The 18,274-nt window shown below is 44.7% G+C and overlaps 1 protein-coding gene across 3 annotated transcripts in view; it reads left to right on the plus strand.

The window, feature by feature from the left end:
• Positions 1-18,274, plus strand: part of MIPEP (mitochondrial intermediate peptidase) — a 101,527-nt gene that overhangs the window by 51,286 nt on the left and 31,967 nt on the right. For 2 of the 3 annotated variants that reach the window (XM_054586529.1, XM_054586530.1), the window contains exons 15-16: positions 3,798-3,872; positions 6,603-6,722. In XM_054586529.1, coding sequence (XP_054442504.1) covers positions 3,798-3,872; positions 6,603-6,722 — 195 coding nt within the window. Of the gene's footprint in view, positions 1-3,797; positions 3,873-6,602; positions 6,723-12,870; positions 13,062-18,274 lie in introns of those variants that run through there. The other variant, XM_054586532.1, reaches the window with a different exon arrangement.

Genomic DNA, 18,274 nt, shown 5'->3' on the forward strand with positions numbered 1-18,274 from the left:
GTGACGCTTGGCAAAGGTGAGACAGCTGGGTCTCCTGGTGGACCAACCTGCGTTCATTGCTCCGCCTTCCCCCCACCCCCCACGCCCAGCAGGGCCCCCTCCCAGCGCCCAGGAGTCCGCCAGCAGAGGCTGTCAGACCGGGGCTGCTCCAGCCCGCATGGCCCGGCAGGCTTCCAGGGAGACCCAAAGAACTGCAGACGTTCTAGTAAAAGGCACTCAGGCGGGAGTAGAAGGGACCCGGGGTAGTCCGAGCAGCTGGAATGAGGCCCGCTGTTGCCTTCCTCTCTGCTGGAGCTAACTGTATGGCCCAGATGTGCCCATGGAGCAGACCTGTAAGGCACGTGTGCTTATGCACTTAACCGCAATTCTGACCTCACGCTCTATCCCCCCCATCATTCCCCCTTCCCCAAACATCCCCCTCTATTAATTATAGATGAATTACATATGAAATACAGGTATTTGACATTACTATTGACTGAAGGTGTTGTTACCATTCCTAATCCCTTTTTGGGAGAAACTTGTGGCGTATTAATGAACCTAAATTTGCAGAGGGTCACTTTTACCGTCAAGCGGTAGGATATCGTAGCGGCAGCATCGAGCTTGGACGGTTCCGGAACCTGAGGTTGTGCAGCGACGTCCCCCCAGAGGCGGGGGGACGCCCCCACCCCAGGAGGCGGGTGTCAGAGCTGTGACCCTCGTGGCCACACACAGTAGGCGGTGCTTTGTCCCTCTTTTTCCCATGGTACCTAGAAGGGTGCCTTCTACCAGGAATTTATGGAATGAGTGGAGGAGTAATTGGTTGGTGCTTTCAGCATATATTGATTGAGATATTTCATTTGTGTGTTTTATTATTTAATTTCCTTCAGAAGCATATGAACATGAATCACATGCATTGCAAAACCTCATTCACTGTTGACTACCTGCTTATACTAAGACGCAGAAAAACTCACAAATGAACTTCCCATGGATAAAGATTGCACGTGCAGCCCACGCTGTAATTAGCTCAGTGGAGCCTCTTGATCAGCGTGAAAGAGCCGGTGCCGTGAATCTCTGCCCTTTTACTCCTTAAGCCAACAGGAAGTGCAGTGACGAAACGTGTCTCTTTTCTTCTCAGTGGTAATCTTAAGAAAGTAGAAAGGTCTCCTAGAATGTAACTTCCTTGAAAACTGGGATTTTTTTCATCTACTTTGTTCATTGATGGATCAGCTGTGCCTGTCACATCACTGACAGTCAATAAATGTTTGTTGAGTGAACTGTCTTTTGACCAAAACCCACAGACACTCGCAGAGGTCTGCCCGACAGCATCCAAGTAAACCGCCTCATCACGCACGCCGCACGGCAGGCTTCCTCATGACAACTTTGAATGACGCCTGATTCCCAACTCCGCGGAGAGTTCCCCCTGTGCAGAGAGCTCTGCTGCCCCTTTCTCCTGTGGAAGCCAGACAAAGGGCCTGAGTGGCGAAAGTCCAAAATGCTGGGGGTGTGGAAAGCTGGCGAGGATGCAGCTCCTGAGCCAAGTCCAGGAGAAAGACAGACAAGTCCCAGCTTCTCTCAAGCTTGTCAGAGAGCCCGGGTCACAGGGCCATTGAATCACCGAAATGCCAGGACTGGCTCGCTGGCGCCCAGGTGTGGGTGAAAGGGCAGGCCACCGCAGAGCGGCGAGGACAGGTCAGGTGACCCTGTCACGACGTGTCGGAGGCCCCTGCAGACCCACTGCTCATCTGGAAGAGCCGAGGGCCGTGGGACGGCCGCGGGCCTTCACCCGGAGGCTCTGTGCCCTCACTGCTCGCCGGGCGCTCCGAACAGCCGAACAGCTGGGGGAGCAGGCGGGGAGGTGCTTAGCAGCCGCCCGGGAAGGGCACAGAGCCCCGCCTCCCCGCTAAAAGGCCTGGAGACTTCAAGAGAACTAATGAGTAGAAGAACTTTAACTATCAGGCAGGATTTAAATGGCTGTTAAAGGATACCTTGGAAAAGGTGGACCACGTGTATGAAAAGATGGGGAGGAGAGATGGAAACTGGGAGGTACTCAAACGGGAATGCAAGAGGTAAAACTATAGGTAACACAGGAGGCGTTCCTTTGCGGGGCTCATCAGGAACTTGACACAGCTGAGGAAACGAGTTCACAGCTCTGTGAACTTAAAGACAGGTTATCAGAAATTAACCACACTAAAATGCAAATGGGAGGGACAAAATAGAGCATCCAAGCACTTTGGGACAATATCAAACAGTGTAACATACATGCAGGTGGAGTTCCATAAAGGAGAAGAGAGAGATGGCAAAGCAGACAAAATATTTTAAGGGCTAATGGCTGAGAATTTGCCCAGATAATGAAAATCAAACCATAGAGCCAAGAAACTTAGAGAACCCCAAGCATGATGATGAATACAGCGAACATACCTAGAAACATATAGTTAAACTGCTGCTGGAAGCCAGAGGTACAGAGAAAGCCTTGAGGACAGACTGAGGGGGGAAAACCTGGAACAGCAGACTTCTCATCAGAGACTGTGGGCGTCTGAGGTGCCCAGAGCCGTAGCCTGCGACACCGTGAATTCGAGTATCAGAAGGGGGGCGTTTTCTAATTAGCACCAGTCTTCTCTAAATATGAATTGGATCCTGCAGACGAAGAACTAACTCACTGTTTGATAACCAGTTCTACTTAAAGTGAGAGTAAAATATTTTCAAAGCGTGCATTAGTGGCCAAATTTGGCATCAGATATGGACATATAGCTGATAGACTACTAACACATTAGCTGATTTCATTGTTCTTCCAAAAACCTTAACCGCTTTGTTGGAGAATGTATCCTTAGAAGAGGCTAGGTCATTTGAAGAGGAATATGTGTTTCATTGAGCATTTTTGGCTATTTTATAAATGAAAAGAGATGTAACAGGAAACCTTCAAAGTGCATTTCCCTATTAAGAACTTGATTGGTAGGTGCTACAGGTGTTATAACTCCTGTCTCCTAAGGATTTATAAATTTAAAACAGACCACATTTACAGAATATGTAGATAAAATATAAAATGTAAATAAAGTTTGTTAAAGTCAATGATTATTATATTATGCCAGACAATTATAATAGTAGCTACCATTTATGCAGTAACGACCCTCTGTTAAACCTGACACAGTATATTTTTCCAAATATATCACCTTGTTTAATTTTCATCTAATTATGTGAAGATAATGTTGACATTTTGCAAATGAGGAAAAATTGACTGAGAGAAATTGAGTGAATTGCCACATCATGCCACTCTGCTGCCAAGTGGCATAGCTAGGAGTCCAACTCGGTTCGTGTGGCTGCAGAACCGTTCTTTCACACTCCGGGGAAACATCGCAACGGGCATTTCAGGTTCAGGCCGGTGCCGGTTGAAGGCAGAACGAGCTCTCAGTCCTCCAGTGGCCCGAGACGGCTTCCAGGAAGTGAACTTGGGGATGGTACGGTCGAAGCACTTAGGAGTCAGCAGAGCACGTGAATGGGCTTTCACTGCTCACAAAGGAGCAGAAAAGCTATTCACTTGTACTAAGGTTGTAAATTCTTAAAGAATATCTAAGTTTCCTGCAACCCTGCATTGTCATGTAGAAGACCCTATGAGACCATGACCACTTTCTGAAATTAAATGGACTGTCTTCATCCTTTGTTACCTTGTCAGCTAAAATATTTCAGAGTTGTTATTTTAAACCACAAAGAAATGCTATTCTTTTTTCATTTGATGTCGTTTTGAACTTTCCTGCCTCATAAGTAACATAGTGCAGCAACTTATTAAGCAATTTACTGACAGACATATTCTTTTGTCTTTCAAGTCGATGCCCAAAAACATGGTGTCTCGTCTCTGTGAATCTAAGAAGGTCTGTGCCGCAGCCGACATGCAGCTTCAGGTACGTGTGTGCCTTTGTTCTGAAGGTTTCCACAGTCATTTTTCAAAATACACATATAACTTTAAATTCTTGCCAGTGCTACACATTTATTATAATAATTATGCTTCTAAAACATCTTTCATCTGAGTTCAAAGAACTTGACCAAAATTGACTCATTTAATCCTCACACTTTCCTTATGAAGTCGATGTTAAATAAGGTTATTTTCTGTATTCAGTCTGGAAAATCAAAGCTTGCAAAAGTTGCATGATTTTTTTCTAAATCATATATTTTAGCCACTGATTTATGTAGTATCCACTTTCTATCTTTTTAAAAATTTTGTGGTTTTAGATGTGAGGTTTCAAGCGTAGTGACTGTTAGTGTTTGATGATACCCAGACCCAGGTTTCTGGGTCTCCAGGTAGAAGCCTTGTGAAGCACCTGGGGTGCAGCTGCCGGGCTGGCCGTGGAGGCCTTGCTCCTCATCAGAGCCTGAGCGTTCCAGAAACACGGCCCACACGTCTGTCTGTCATCGCAAGCATCTCAAAATAGTCACTTCATAAAGATCCACTTCCCTATTTAAAAGTGTAGCCACTCCTTAATACCTTCATAGTTTTGTAGAATGCAGGTCCTAGAAAGCAGTGAATGAGCTCTAGTTTTTGTTGCGCCTTAAGACATATTTCAGTGAAGAAAATGCCAACTGCAGACAAAATCATGCTTTCCACTTGATTTGGATTATTTACCGTCTGTTTACATCAGTACAATTAAAAATGAATTTCTGTGTTATTTGAAAAAATTAGCATTACTTGGAAAAAGTCTTTCCATTTGCTGATCATATAGTAGAAGTCTTAGATTAAAAGCCTTTTATTTTGAACAATCGTTTCAATGATACTCTTTTAAACTGGAAAACCAACCTTTCACGCCTCCTACTCTCCAAAACAGAATAACCCCCCCGAGAGAGGGGAGAGAGGGAAAGAGAGACAGAGATGCTCCCACCTCCTGGCGCAGGAGCCGCGGGCCCGCCTCCCTGACACGCAGTGCACCCCCGCCCCGCCCCCCTCCGCCCCGTGCTGCGGAGGCGCAGGGGCAGGAAGGGAAGGGATCGTCTCAGGCCTCTGTGGGGGCACGCACAGCGCGTTAGAATTTGGGATTGATTTTTTTTTTTTTTCCAGTGCATTGTTTTAAAAATAGGCTCGCTCTTTTCTGTGGCTCTCAGGATCTTGGTCCCAGACATACGTGACTCCCTGGCCAAGCAAATAGGCTCATCACTTTCGAATTGTTTTCTCAGCAAGTGAGGATGAAATACACGCATTTTATTTATTTTGCTCTGATTTTATAATTTAAAAATAAAAGTCGTCCATGCTTATGCCTCTTTGGTGTGTATGTAAAATGTGGAACCAGAAGAATGAAACTCTTGAATTTTTATTTGTTTATAGATTGTGGCCAAAAAAAAAAAATACCCATCTCCGTTGAGGTTAGAATTTAAGAGTTTTAATTCATAATAATTTATTCTGTTAGAATACAGACAAGACAAGGATGAGTAATTTTGGCTTCTCTGATTATCTTTATGCATTGTTATTCATTATAGAATATAGAATTGAAAGAGTTATATTTAGCTATATGTTTAGATTACCAGTTAGAGTAAAGCAATATTTATATTTAGGAAATGTCTGTATTTTTCTTGGGAAGGTTTAAACTTGACTTTATAATTTAGAACCATAATTCTATATCTAGATGAAGCCAGAAGCTAGAAGTCATTTACATTTTTTCTTTTATCCAAACTAATCCTCAGTTCTTTCAAGTCAACAGCTGCGCATTCTCTGCAAATTCCACTTTTGAGTCAGAAAGGTACATATCAGAACCAGAATTGCATATCAGAATTTTCCCTTTAAAACAAAGTGTTTTCTACCTTCTTATTTCAGGGGAACTCCAAACAGTGCTAATAGTCAATTCAAAAAGCATTTTATCTTTACATTTTATGCAAAACTTAGTTTTCAGCGCCATGTAAGCGGCAGATTTCCCGGTTACACTTTTCCCAGTGCCCTCCCCGCCTGGTGTGTTCCCATGGCCTGTCCTCTGCACTCAGCGGCAGGCGGTCCCTCCCTCCCGGTCGCCGCCTCAGGCCAGAGCCGCCAGCGCAGCAGCCGCTTCTTTGTGCCCCTGGCACGAGCTCCAGGCTCTCCAGCAGCTGCACCAGGATTTTTGGTAACATCTCTTCACCAGGCACAGATGGCTGTTCCTTTCTCCACCCTACCCCACCTATTTATCTTCGCCCACCTCCCCTTATAAAACTAGGATTCTGACGATTTCATGTCTCTCATTTAAGATATACAGGATTTCAGGAATAAACCAAACAGGATTTGTTAGGTTCTGGGCTCACAGTTGTAACTTTTTAAAAAATTTTTTAATATTTCCAGACATATTTATTGCCTATCTAGAGAGAAGCAAAATTTCATTTTGTAGTCACAAATTTAACTGGCTACATTGTATGTAAAGAGTGCCTTACAGGTAAGGTTCAAAATTCTTTAATATCTTTAAGCGTGAAAGCTTCTGAGCTTTCCTTTTCATCAGCGGCATAGTCTTAAATGTCGAACAGAACACCTCAAGCCACGCATCTCTGTATTAGTGGACGCCTTCAGCTACGATTTAAAGTTGTCACTCTGGAACACCAGGCCCTGTTGGGAGGAACCCGCCACAGCTGAGAGGGCGGGCCGCCCAGACCACACAGGGGCTCCTGTGTCTGCTCTCCTCTAGGTCTTCTACGCCGCACTGGACCAGGTCTACCACGGGCAGCACCCGCTGAGCAAGTCCACGACGGCCCTCCTCCAGGAGACCCAGGAGAGGCTTTACGGCCTGCCCTACGTCCCCAGCACGGTGAGTGCAGCGCTCTGGCCCTGTCACGCGCCACTGAGCGGTTCCGCTGAGGGGGGTCCATCAGGAGTGGGTGGGCTGCGGCCACCCTGCCCCTTGCAGAATGCGGAACCCTTACACTCCTCTCGAGGTCTCTCACTGGGCAGGTGCCCAAAATGGGCCCAGCTCCCTCAGCACCTCCAACCGTGCATTTGGGGGCACCTGTCTTCCTCCTGCTCAGATTCCTGAGAAAGTGGGGGTGACGGAGATCGGCGTCGGTCTGTGCTCTTTTTCATTATTTTTCTGTAGGGGGAAAAATGTTAGCCATATAAGATGACGTGATTATCAGTCCCTAATCATTCTCATTGCAAAGAGAGCCAACATTTATTGAGTACCTGACCTGTATCAGGGATTGTAGTAGATGTTTCACATATGTTCTCCCACTAAGCGCCCTGTCAGGACAAAAGGCAGGAGTATTACTACCACTTATTGAATATTAGGTGCCAGACTCTAACCGCTTTGTAAAAACATATCCAATTTAACTCCCAAATCAGCCTATAATTTAGATGATATCCCCATCTGGGGCTCAGACTATGGCTCATACGTATTAGCTGTCTCCTCCAAGGTCCTTTGGTTAGTAAGTGATCATGCAGGGATTGAAAGCCGGCCTCCAAAGTCGCGCTTCCCTGTGCTCCCCGTATCCTGTGCAGGAGCTGGTGTGGGCGGAGCGTTGGCTGGTGCAGTCAGCAACGCAGTGGGCTTCTGCATGCCACTCGGGGCTCTTGGCTGCAAGCGATAGAAACCCAGCTCATGTTGGCCTGAGCAGAAATGTGAATGTATTGAGTCTCATAAGGGAAAGGTGCAGGTATGTACCTGTTTTCTGTTAGGCTGGATCTAGCTAGCTCTCATGGAATATTTCTCTCCCTTCCCACGTCTCAGCTCTGTTCCCTGTCCCTGTTCCATCCTCAGGCAGGCTGTGTTGACTGGGCGGTGTGGCATCTGCCAGGGGCCCACCCACCTGGCCCGCCTCACAGAAACGGGAGCGGTCTGAAAGCCGCCTGTCCCTTGTCAAACGCCCAGCGAACAGCTCTCTGTAGCAGTACTGGGCACCAGCACAGGCGGTGCGGAGAGGGCAGCCTAGCCAGTGAGCTCGGTGTCCTCGATCCTCAGGGCCTGACACTCAGGCCTGCCTGGGAGCCAGGTGTGTAACCTTCATGCCGCTTGTACCAGCAGCTTGATTGTCTTGAAAGCTTAGTCACCTGCTCCAGATATATAATGCTAATCACATTTCATACCTCTGTTTGACCTTATGTGTAATTTATTGTTCTAATGACATACGCTATGAAGCTCTGGGTTATCTGTATTAGTGAAAATTGGTAATAATAAGCTAACTATTCATCTGTGGAATAAATTACAACAGTTGCCTAGATTTTAATAGCATTTTCCGTTTAGAGAACATGGTATGATTCACGTGCTTTTGTGCTTATTTTGTTGTTTGCTTCTTTGCTTAGCTTTAAAATGGGTGTGACTTACAAAGCAATCATTAATGGGCATAAAGGGAGGATTCCATAGTAATCAAATAATAGTAAGTGATTTTAATACCTACTCACATCAGTGGGTGTAGATCAACCAGACGGAAAATTAATTGGGAAATAAAGGTCTTAAATGCCATAGTAGACCAGGTAGACTTAGGCTTTTTTAGAGCATTTCATTCAAAAACTTTGGAGTACATTTTTTTTTCATGTACACATGGAATGTTTTTAGTATAGATCACATAGTAGGACACAAAAGAAGCCCCAATAAATCCAAGAATATTGAAATCATATTAACATCTTTTCCAACCACAATGGCATGAAACTAGAAATCAACCACAGGAAGAAAACTGGCAAAAAGACAAATACATGGGGACTAGGCAACATGCTACTGAACAACCAATAGATCGAAAAGAAAATCAAAAACTGTCTTGAAACAAATGAAAACGAAAACAAAACTTTTCAAAATTTATGGAATACAATGAGAGCAGTTCTGTGAGGGAAATTCACAGGCCAACCGCAAGAAACAAGAAAAATCCCAAATAAACAATCTAACCCTGTACCTAAAGGAACTAGAAAGAGAAGAATAAACAAAACCCAAAATAAACAGAAGGAAGGAAATAGTTAAGATCAAAGTGGAAATAAATGAAATAGAAATTTGAAAAACAATAGAGAAGATTAATAAAACTTGGTCTTTGACTAAATAAACATATTGACAGAACTTTAGCCAAACTCATTAAGAAAAAAAAGAGCAACTAAATAAATAAAATTATAAATGAAGGAGAAGTTATAAATTGTAATACAGAACTACAAAGGACCATTGAAGAGTACTACAAACAATTACATGCAAACAAATGTGATGAGCCAGAAAAAAATAGATAAATTTCTAGAAGCATATAACCTTCCAAGACTGAACCGGGAAGAAATAGAAATTCTAAACAGACAGATTACTAGCAATAAAATGGAAGCAATAATCAAAAACTCCCAACAAATTAAAGTTCAGTACCAGATGACTTCATAGGTAAATTCTCCCAAACATTCAAAGAAGAATTAATGCCTGTCCTTCTTAAACTATTTCAAAATATTGAAGAGGAAGGAACACTTCTAAACTCATTCTACAAAGCCAGCATTACCCTGATACCAAAACCAGACAAAGAAATTGAAAAAAAAATTCACAGGCCAATATCCTTGATGAACATAGATACAAAAATTCTCATCCAAGTACTAGTAAATCAGATTTAACAATACAACAAAAAGACTGCACACCATGAACAGTGGAATTTGCCCCAGGGATGCAAAGATGGTTCCACATTTGTAAATCAGTGTGATACACCACAGTAACAAAATAAGGGTGAAACCATATGACCATCTCAATAGATCCAGAAATACCATTTGACAAAATTCAACGTTCTTTTATGAGGGAAAAAAACATCTCAACAACAAAGGAGATACTATAGTAACATATCTCAACCAATTAAGGTTATTTATGAGAAACCCACAGCTTATACTATACTCGGTGAAACGCTGAAATCTTAGCCTTTAAGATTAGGAACGAGACAAGGATGTCCACGTGCACCACTTCCATTCAACATAGTATTGGAAATCCTAGCCCTAGCAGTCAGAGAAGAAAAGAAAAAATGCATCCAAATTGGAAAGGAAGAACTCTTCATTATTTGCAGATGACATAATGCTATATATAGAAAACCCTAAAGACTTGACCAAAAACTATTTTAGAACTAATAAATGAATTCAATAATGTTGCAGGTTACAGAATCAATATTCAGAAATCGGTTGTATTCCAGTATACCAATAATGAACAACCAGAAGGAGAATTCAGAAAACAGTCCTATTTACAATTGCCTCAAAAAGCATGCAATACCTAGGAATAAACTTAAACAAAGAGGTGAGAAAGACCTGTAATGTGAAATTTATAAGACAGTGAAGAAAGAGATTGAAAAAGATACAAATAAATTAAAGGATATACCTTGTTCTCTGAGTGAAAGAATTAATATTGTTAAAATATCCTTACTACCTAATGCAGTATACAGATTAAATGCAATCCGTATTAAAATACCAATGATGTTCTTCCCTGAATTAGAACAACTAATCTTAAAATGTATATGGAACCACAACAGGCCCCAAATAGCTGAAGAAATCTTAAGTAAGAACAGAGTGTAAGGTATCAATCATGCTCCCTGATACATAGATCAGTGGAGGCAAGGCTACACCATGGTGCAAAGATAGTCTCTTCAGGATGTGGTACCGGGAAAACTATACAGATACATGCAAAAAAAAAAAAAAAAATTAAATGGGACCACTTTCTTACCCCATATACAAAAATAAACTCAATGTGGATTTAAGATTTAAATGCAAGACCAGAAACCATAAAACTCTTAAGGGAAAACATAGGCAGTAAATACTTTGACATTGCTCTTGGCAGTATCTTTTTGGATATCTTCCCAGGCAAGGGCAACAAAAGCAAAAATAAACAAATGGGACTACTTCAAACTAAAAGATTTTGCACAGCAAAGTCAACCCGTCAACAAAATGAAAAGACAGCCTATGATATGTGGCAAGATATTCACAGATGATACATCTGATAAGGGGTTAATATCTGAAATATATAAGGAACTCATGCAATGTAACACCAAAAAAAAACCAGTTAAAAAATGGGCAGAGGACCTGAATAGACATTTCTCTAAAGAGGATGTACAGATGGCATACAGACATTTCATGCAGATGTTTCAAAACATGCTCTACATCGCTAATCATTAGGGAAATGCAAATTAAAACCACAGTAAGTTGTTACCTTATACCTGTCAGAATGGCTTTCATTAATAAATCAAAAAAATAACGTGTTGGAGAGGATGTGGAGAAAAAGGAACCCTCATACACTCTTGGTAGGATCGTAAATTAGTGCAGCCACTATGGAAAGTGGTATTGAGATTCCTCAGAAAATTAAAAATAGAGATGTCATATGACCCAGCAGTTCCACTTCTGGGTGTTTATCTGAAGACAACAAAATGACTAATTCAAAAAGATGCGTGTACCCGTAACGAACGATCGTTGCATTACTAGTGTTTAGCCAAGATGTGGAAGCAAGTTAGATGTCCAGTCAGCAGATGAGGGAATAAAGAAGATGTGGTGTGTGCATAGAATGGAATAGTGTTCATCCATGAAGAAGAGCGTAGTCCTGCCGTTTACGACAGCACAGGTGGACCTAGAGGGTATTATGCTAAGTGAAATAAGACCAAGAAAGGCAAATACACTGTATGATATCACTTATATGTGGAATCTTAAGGGAAAAAAAAAGGAAGTGAATAAACAAAGAGAGAGAGACCCCTAGAGAGCAGGTTGATGGTTGTCAGAATGGGGTGGGGGGGCGGGGGGCGTGGAAAAGTACAAACACAAGCAAGAAATGAAATGGGTGTAACTTAAACTCCTTGAGCAGTAAGTTAAAACCAGAAATGGAGGAGCTAGGATGCTTCCTAAAGCTGCGAAACTTCAGCTTGGCAGAGTTGTCTACTCCCTACCTTTCTTTATCTTAAGTCTTATAATGATTTATGTATTCTTTTATTTAGAAGTAAAACTTCTTTACTCTCCAGGTTTCTTCAGTATAATCATTAAATATACAAAGATAAGGTAACTTACGGCATCCAAACTCTAAATCAACTATCAGGGAATTATTTTAAATTTAAAAGGATGGTCTCATTATGTTCACTAGTTTCTTGTCCTAGTTCTTTTTGAGAAAATACAAACATTTATCTTCTTACTGGGATTATTGTCCCCATTTATGGTGGTAGCCAGAGCTCTGTAGAGATTGCTTTGAGAGGTCTTCAAAGGAAGCATAGTTACATTTAGAGAAGAAAGACTTTCTCCTAAGGCTTTTAATGTCTGAGAGTTTGTTTAGATTTACGCAGATGTTCTGTTTTTCTTACTTAGAAACATCTACATTCCTTTATTCATTTGTCAATAGATCACATTAAGCCTACAAAAATAAAAGATAAGACCAGGACGATTAGTGGACTCGCCTCGGCGCGTCCCTGCACGCACAACACAGCAGCCGGTGAGGCGAGAGGAAGAGGAAGGTTGGCTAGGCCAGCGGAGAGGAGCCAGGGGCTCCGGGGCAGGGGAGGCTGGAGGTGGCGCTCAGGGAGGAGCAGGAGGAGCAGCGGACGCCCGGTTCCAAGGGGGCCCTCTGTGGGGGTGGGCGAGGCAGTCAGTGAAAAGTGGGATGCGGGAGGGGTGTGGCCTTACGGGGCCAGGGGTGCAGAAATGGATGAGTTCAGTTTGCGGTGACGACAGTCTGTGTGAGAGGAGGTGCCGGCGAGCAGCCGTTGGGTCGGTGAGTGGATGGCCGCCCAGGACGCAGGCTGAGGCTGGAGCGGGGCGACTGGCCAGCCCTGAGAGACGCCTAGGCCCACGGTCCGCATTGAACCGGGAGGAGCGGCCGGTGGAACTGGGAGACAGCGTGTAGGCAGGCGCGCACCGAGTCGGCCCCCATGGTTGGGGATCTTGTCAGTGGAACAGCTGTTTTTCAGGTGCCAGCAGAAAACACATTTTAAACATACTGTTTTCTCTTCTGTTTCTACTACGACAATTACAACAGTGTAACACTCTTCTCGTGTCTGTTGTCTTAGGGCTCCATGGACTGCACGGTAGCTCCCATGCCCTTTATGCGGCATTTATTTTGGATGTGTGTTCCGGGTTCCCAAACAACGGACTAATAAATGGGCTTCGGGCACACAGCCCTTGTGTTATTGGAGAGCTTCTCATGTTGAAATTGCTCAAATTTTAAAGCAGATTCTCAAGCTGACATTGCCGTTGTCATGATTCCATGCGCAAAGGAAAGCAACCACTAATTTACCAGCTGGGAGATGGAGTGCAACCAATAGTAAACCCAGTTGTTTTTATAGTGTGCTCATCGCAGATCAACTTTCAGACGGACTTCTAACCACGGAGCAGGGTGGGAGCAGGGAGGCGAAGTCGATATAATGAAAGAGTGCACACGGGTTTCTGAGAGCACTTTTACCATGTTTACTTTACTGTATGGAGTTTTCTTTTTAATAGTCCAAAGAGAAGAAAAATAAAAACGCCCACCATAAGATAACACATTGCTGCACACAGTTTGAGGGTTATGACTTTGGTTTATCTTCTTTTCTGTTTACTTGATAGTCAGTTTAGAAGAACTTCTTTCTACAAAATACCTATGGGAGTGTCTATATGTAAATCCACGTAGATGTCTGGTATTGGTGCGTTGAAGCAGATAAAATATTGTGTTTTCATATTTTTAATCTTAAATGTATACTTCAAAGCTTTTCACTGGATATTTGATCATTGAGTTCACTTATTAATAGAAAATTGTATCACAACCTATTGGACCTTATGTAACATTGTGGTGATTTTATTTTAAAAGCTCTAATTTTAGCATAACTTATAAAACACTAAAATAAGAAATACCTGTAAAATGATTTCTACTGTCAAGATTAAAATGACAATCAGAATTTTTTCCCCCCATTAGTTATTTTTAAAGTAAGGCTCGTTAGAGAAACCATGATCACATAGGAGTGTATATATAGAAACCTGAGGTGTGCTTTGAACCTTTGCTGTTCTTACCTCATGCTTGGTTGTTTTAAAGAATGGCATAAAGGTCTCTTTTTTTAATATTCAAAAAAAGTACGATCTATTAAATAATAGAACTAGAGCCCCAGCGTCATCAAAAGCTCATCATTCTCTCGCTAGATCATTCAAGTTAAATTATTTGTTAACAGTCCCCATCTCTTCTGTTCGGTTGGTTTGCTTTTCGTTTTATTTTCCTTCCTGGGGAAGAAGCTGCCTTTCCTCCTGTTCCTAGGCCCCTCCCGGCTCCTGCGGCTGCGCCTCTCTGCTGGGAGGGAAAGGTGCAGCCCAGGTTGCACTAATTCCATGTTGCTAAGCAAATGTTAGATTAAACAAAACAATAATTTTTCTTTATCTTAAATACAACCATATGGTGAATATCTCGAAAAACCTAAGTGGTTAATTGCATGTTAAATTCCTTTCCTCTTTGGCTACATAAACAACTGAGAAAATATTTACCTTCTCTGTCATGCTAGATTTATTTATGACTTTGTAACTAAAACACAGAAGTGTTATAAATTGAAACTTTAATCTCAGGATTGACTCATTTTCTAAAAATTTATATGGTTTCAGTTTGTGGGACAGCTGCAACTCCAGATCTCACCGATTTAAAACATGAGGATATTATAAGATTGCCCGGGTTGTTTCTCTAACACGGGCCTTTGTGCCAAGCCGCCAGCTTTCGTTTCTGTCTTGGTTTTCATGAATAGTGTGGTTTTATTTTATTTTTTTTGCCTGCAAAGCCTCATAGGCTACATATAATGAGACAAAAATCCAGGATATTAGAAGTTCTTTCTTTACTAAGTAAACTTTGTATATTTTAAGTGATATGCATGTATCTTTTAGAGTTTAAGCCATTTCTATTTTAGGAAGCTTTTTTCCTGAGGATTCTTTAAGTCACCAATTTTCAACCTTTTTCATCTCATGACACACACAAACTAGTAACTAAAAACTTGTGACACACCAAAAAATATATTTTTTGCCAATCTGAAAAAAAACAAGTATAATTTTGATTCATTCACACCAGACAGCTATTTTTTGCTGGCTGTTGCCCCTTTTTTATTTGACAGCCTCAAGGAAAAGAGGTCCCATCCTGACCACATAGTCAGGTAGCGCACGGTTTCCAAACCCGTGCGGCAGATCCTCGCCGGGTGAGCACCGCTGCTCTGCGGTGAGTCACGTTTCTGTCCCCGGTGAATATGAGCTGTAAGCGGGCCACAGGGCCTCGCCGTTCTTTGTGGAGCGATGGCGTCCAGCGGGTTTGTGACCGTGGCTTTTTCCCTCTCTGCCTTTGAGACCAAGGGCAACACCAGCGATATGAGGAAGCCTGCAGTTGGGGACACTCCAATTGTGTTGCAGTTGTCCTTGCAGGGAGTAGGACCTGCGCACGGCTCAGAGCTGTGCCGTGTCATGGGGTGCGCGGGGTGGAAGCCTCCCCGCCCCGGCCCCTCGCCCCGCCGGCACCGTGCGCTCCCGTGGCTTCTCCCACTCCGACCTGAAGGTGGAGTCGCCTCCCGTGGGCACAGAGAAGCATCAGGTCCGCGCCCTCACCACCCTTTTCCCTGTGTGCCCTTCCTGCGTTTTCTCCCAGGCTGACGCGGGACTGGACAGTTACAGCGCGCCCCCGCCCCGCCCCCGAACAGGGTGCCCGCCTGTCCATTCTCAGGGCCACACGCCATCGGCACCGGCTTCTCTAAATACACACGTGCCAGTGGCAGATCTCCCCTTAAAACCCTCGCCAGCTCCCACGGCTCTCTAACTACAGGCCAAAGGCCTCTGCCGCCCCGTGCCCCCGCGTGGCCTGGCCACGCCAGCGCCACCCAGCGGAGCGCACCCCGCGTCCCCTCCTCCCGGGGCTGCCTCCCCCGCCCCTCCCTTTACCTGCTGAAAATGTGTTTGCCTGCCCCCCCCCCGCCCCCAGCCGGTCCGCCTCTGCCACACGTGTCCCAGCTCTGGGACTGACTGCCCCTTCCCCTTAGCCCTGCCAGGCCCCGGTTCCCGTCTTCCCAAGGGGCGGGCACTGCACCCAGAGCAACGCCCAGTTCAATTTGGGTATCAGTTCCTCAGGGCCCCACAATCACTTACATGTGATAGGTGCCTAAGAAATATTTACAGCTTTTTTTTTTTTACCTTTTTGCAGGGACATAACACCTAAAATGCACAGATTCTAACACGCAGCCCCATGAAGGTGTATGTGTGTTTCTAGCCACGTAACTGCTGTTCAGATCAAGGTACCAAATATTTCCAATACCTTGGGAGGTCCCTGCCGCCCCCCCCACACCTCGTCTGTGCACCTTCCCGCAGGTGTGATAAATGGCTCTCAGTGAGAGGAATGATGAGGCCTCGGCTGTGACCATGGAAACGAGAGACAGTTAAAAGAGAAGGTCAGGGAGTCAAGAGGCCAAAGTACTAGTTTTATGTTGTTGCTATAACACATGAGTACAAGGTAGTGGTTTAAAACAGCACAAAACTGTATTACGTTGCAGTTCTGGTCAGAAGTCCGAAAGGAGTCTGAAGGGGTGAAAGGGAGTGTGTCTGCAAGGCTCACTCCTTCTGGGGGCCCTGGCGGGGGCCCTTCCTTGCAGGGTCCCGTTTCGAGAGGCCGGCGGCAGTCCTAGCACCGGCCACGTCCGCCGGTCTCTGCTTGGCCTCCAGGACTTGGCCTTCTGGTCTCTCTGAAGATCCTGCTTTTCTCCTATAAGGGTCCTTGTGATTACATTGCAGACCCACCCAGATAATCCGCAACAGCCTCCTCTGTCTAGTTAGTTTAATCGTGTCTGCAAAATCCCTTTTGCTACTTGAAATGACAAAAGTGATATTCGCAGATGCTGGCGGTTAGGGCAGGGGGGCCCCTGTGCGGGAGGGGGCATTATTCTTTCTGCCACGGGGGCTTGGGAAGGGTTGCCTGTGGGGGTCACTGATTTGATCGGGATGAGAAGGGAGCAATAGGTGGAAGTGGGAGTGAGGCAGGAGCAAGAAATGGTGGGGGGCCGAGGGGGCGGCCCGAGGTCCGGCCGGGGACTGCAGCAGCTCCCCGTTTGCCGGCAGCCCCTCTCGGAAGGCGGAAGTTGGAGAGTCCTCACCTCAGAGGCAGGACGGGGACAGCCTAAGGGTCAGTGAGGAAGAGCAAAGACTGCCTCGCCCCCAAGTCCAGGGACAGGAGGGGTCTGAACAGGGTGCCGGGGAAGGAGGGTTCTCGTGTGTCTGTTAGAACAGAGAAGGGAGGGGACGGGTAAAGCAGGCAGATGGCAATGAGGCGGTTTTTGCTGGTGACTGAACATCAGACGGCTCGGGTGGCAGATGGGGAGGAGGAAGAAGCGGTCAGAGCAGGAGACACAGAGCATCTGCGGTGACCGACAGAAACAAAGCAGGTGGTTGGCGGCGGAGCTGTGAGTGGCGGGCGCCGGGACGTGGGCGGCCTTGGCGGGGCGCACGGTGCCGCGGGCCCGCTGGGCGGTGGCGGGCAGAGGCCGGGCAGGGCCGGTCTCCCTCCAAGCCAAGGGCGGCAGGAGGAGGCAGCCTGGGGAGGTAGAGCAAGGGCGTGGAAAAGGAGACTCGCTTTCCTGGGAGTTTGCTCAGTAGAGCACGGAGTTCCTGTTTGCTCGTTTGTTCCGACACCCCGGCTGTGGCCGAGGCCCGGTGGCCCCTTCCATCTGTACTGAAGCTGAGAAGCTTTCCAAACAAAGCCGGGCGAGGATTAAGTGATTTGCCCAAGGTGTCGCAGGCAGAATTCGTGTGCGGATTGCCTGACTTTTGGCCTGGAGCTCTGTTATACTAACTTACTGTCATGAAATAAATTCCAGATGGAGAGAACACTTAAACAGAAAAACTACACCATTAAAAATGGCATCTGTTTGCAGAGATGTTTTTCATTTAGAGAAAGATAGCAAACTGAAAGAAATGGAAGAAATCACAAAGGAGTACCGTAAGTGGTTGATCACAAAAATTTGAATTTCTCTCAGAAAATGTGAATAAAATCACAGGCAGCAAACTAGTTTTTAAAAACTGTAACATTTACAACAAATGGTGTTATTGTTGCCACATTAAAAGCTTATACAAATAGAACAAAAATAATAGAACAATAAATTAACTTGCCTGGGATACAAAAGTATGCAAGTGGAAATAGCAGGAAAATGACTTTTGTACTTAAGAGATTAGCAAATGTTTTCTAGAAAGACCCGAACACCAGCATTGATACGCTGGGATAAGCATTCTTGTATTTGTTTAGAGGCAGATGAGCGGGTTTGGCACAGGGATCAAGAACACCAAGAGTGTATGAACCTCTTCAGCCGGTAATGTATCATGTAGGAATTTACTCTAAAGAAAGAAATAGAAAAGCAGATAAAGCTTTCTACCTGACAATCACCACATTTATTTTTTAAAAATTGCACAGAGTCCAGCCCCCAAGGGCTAGTCAGGCAGCCC

The sequence above is a fragment of the Pteronotus mesoamericanus genome, unplaced genomic scaffold (genome assembly GCF_021234165.1).
Source record: "Pteronotus mesoamericanus isolate MK-2021 breed Mesoamerican mustached bat unplaced genomic scaffold, CSHL_Meso_final contig_94, whole genome shotgun sequence".
NCBI lineage: Eukaryota > Metazoa > Chordata > Mammalia > Chiroptera > Mormoopidae > Pteronotus > Pteronotus mesoamericanus.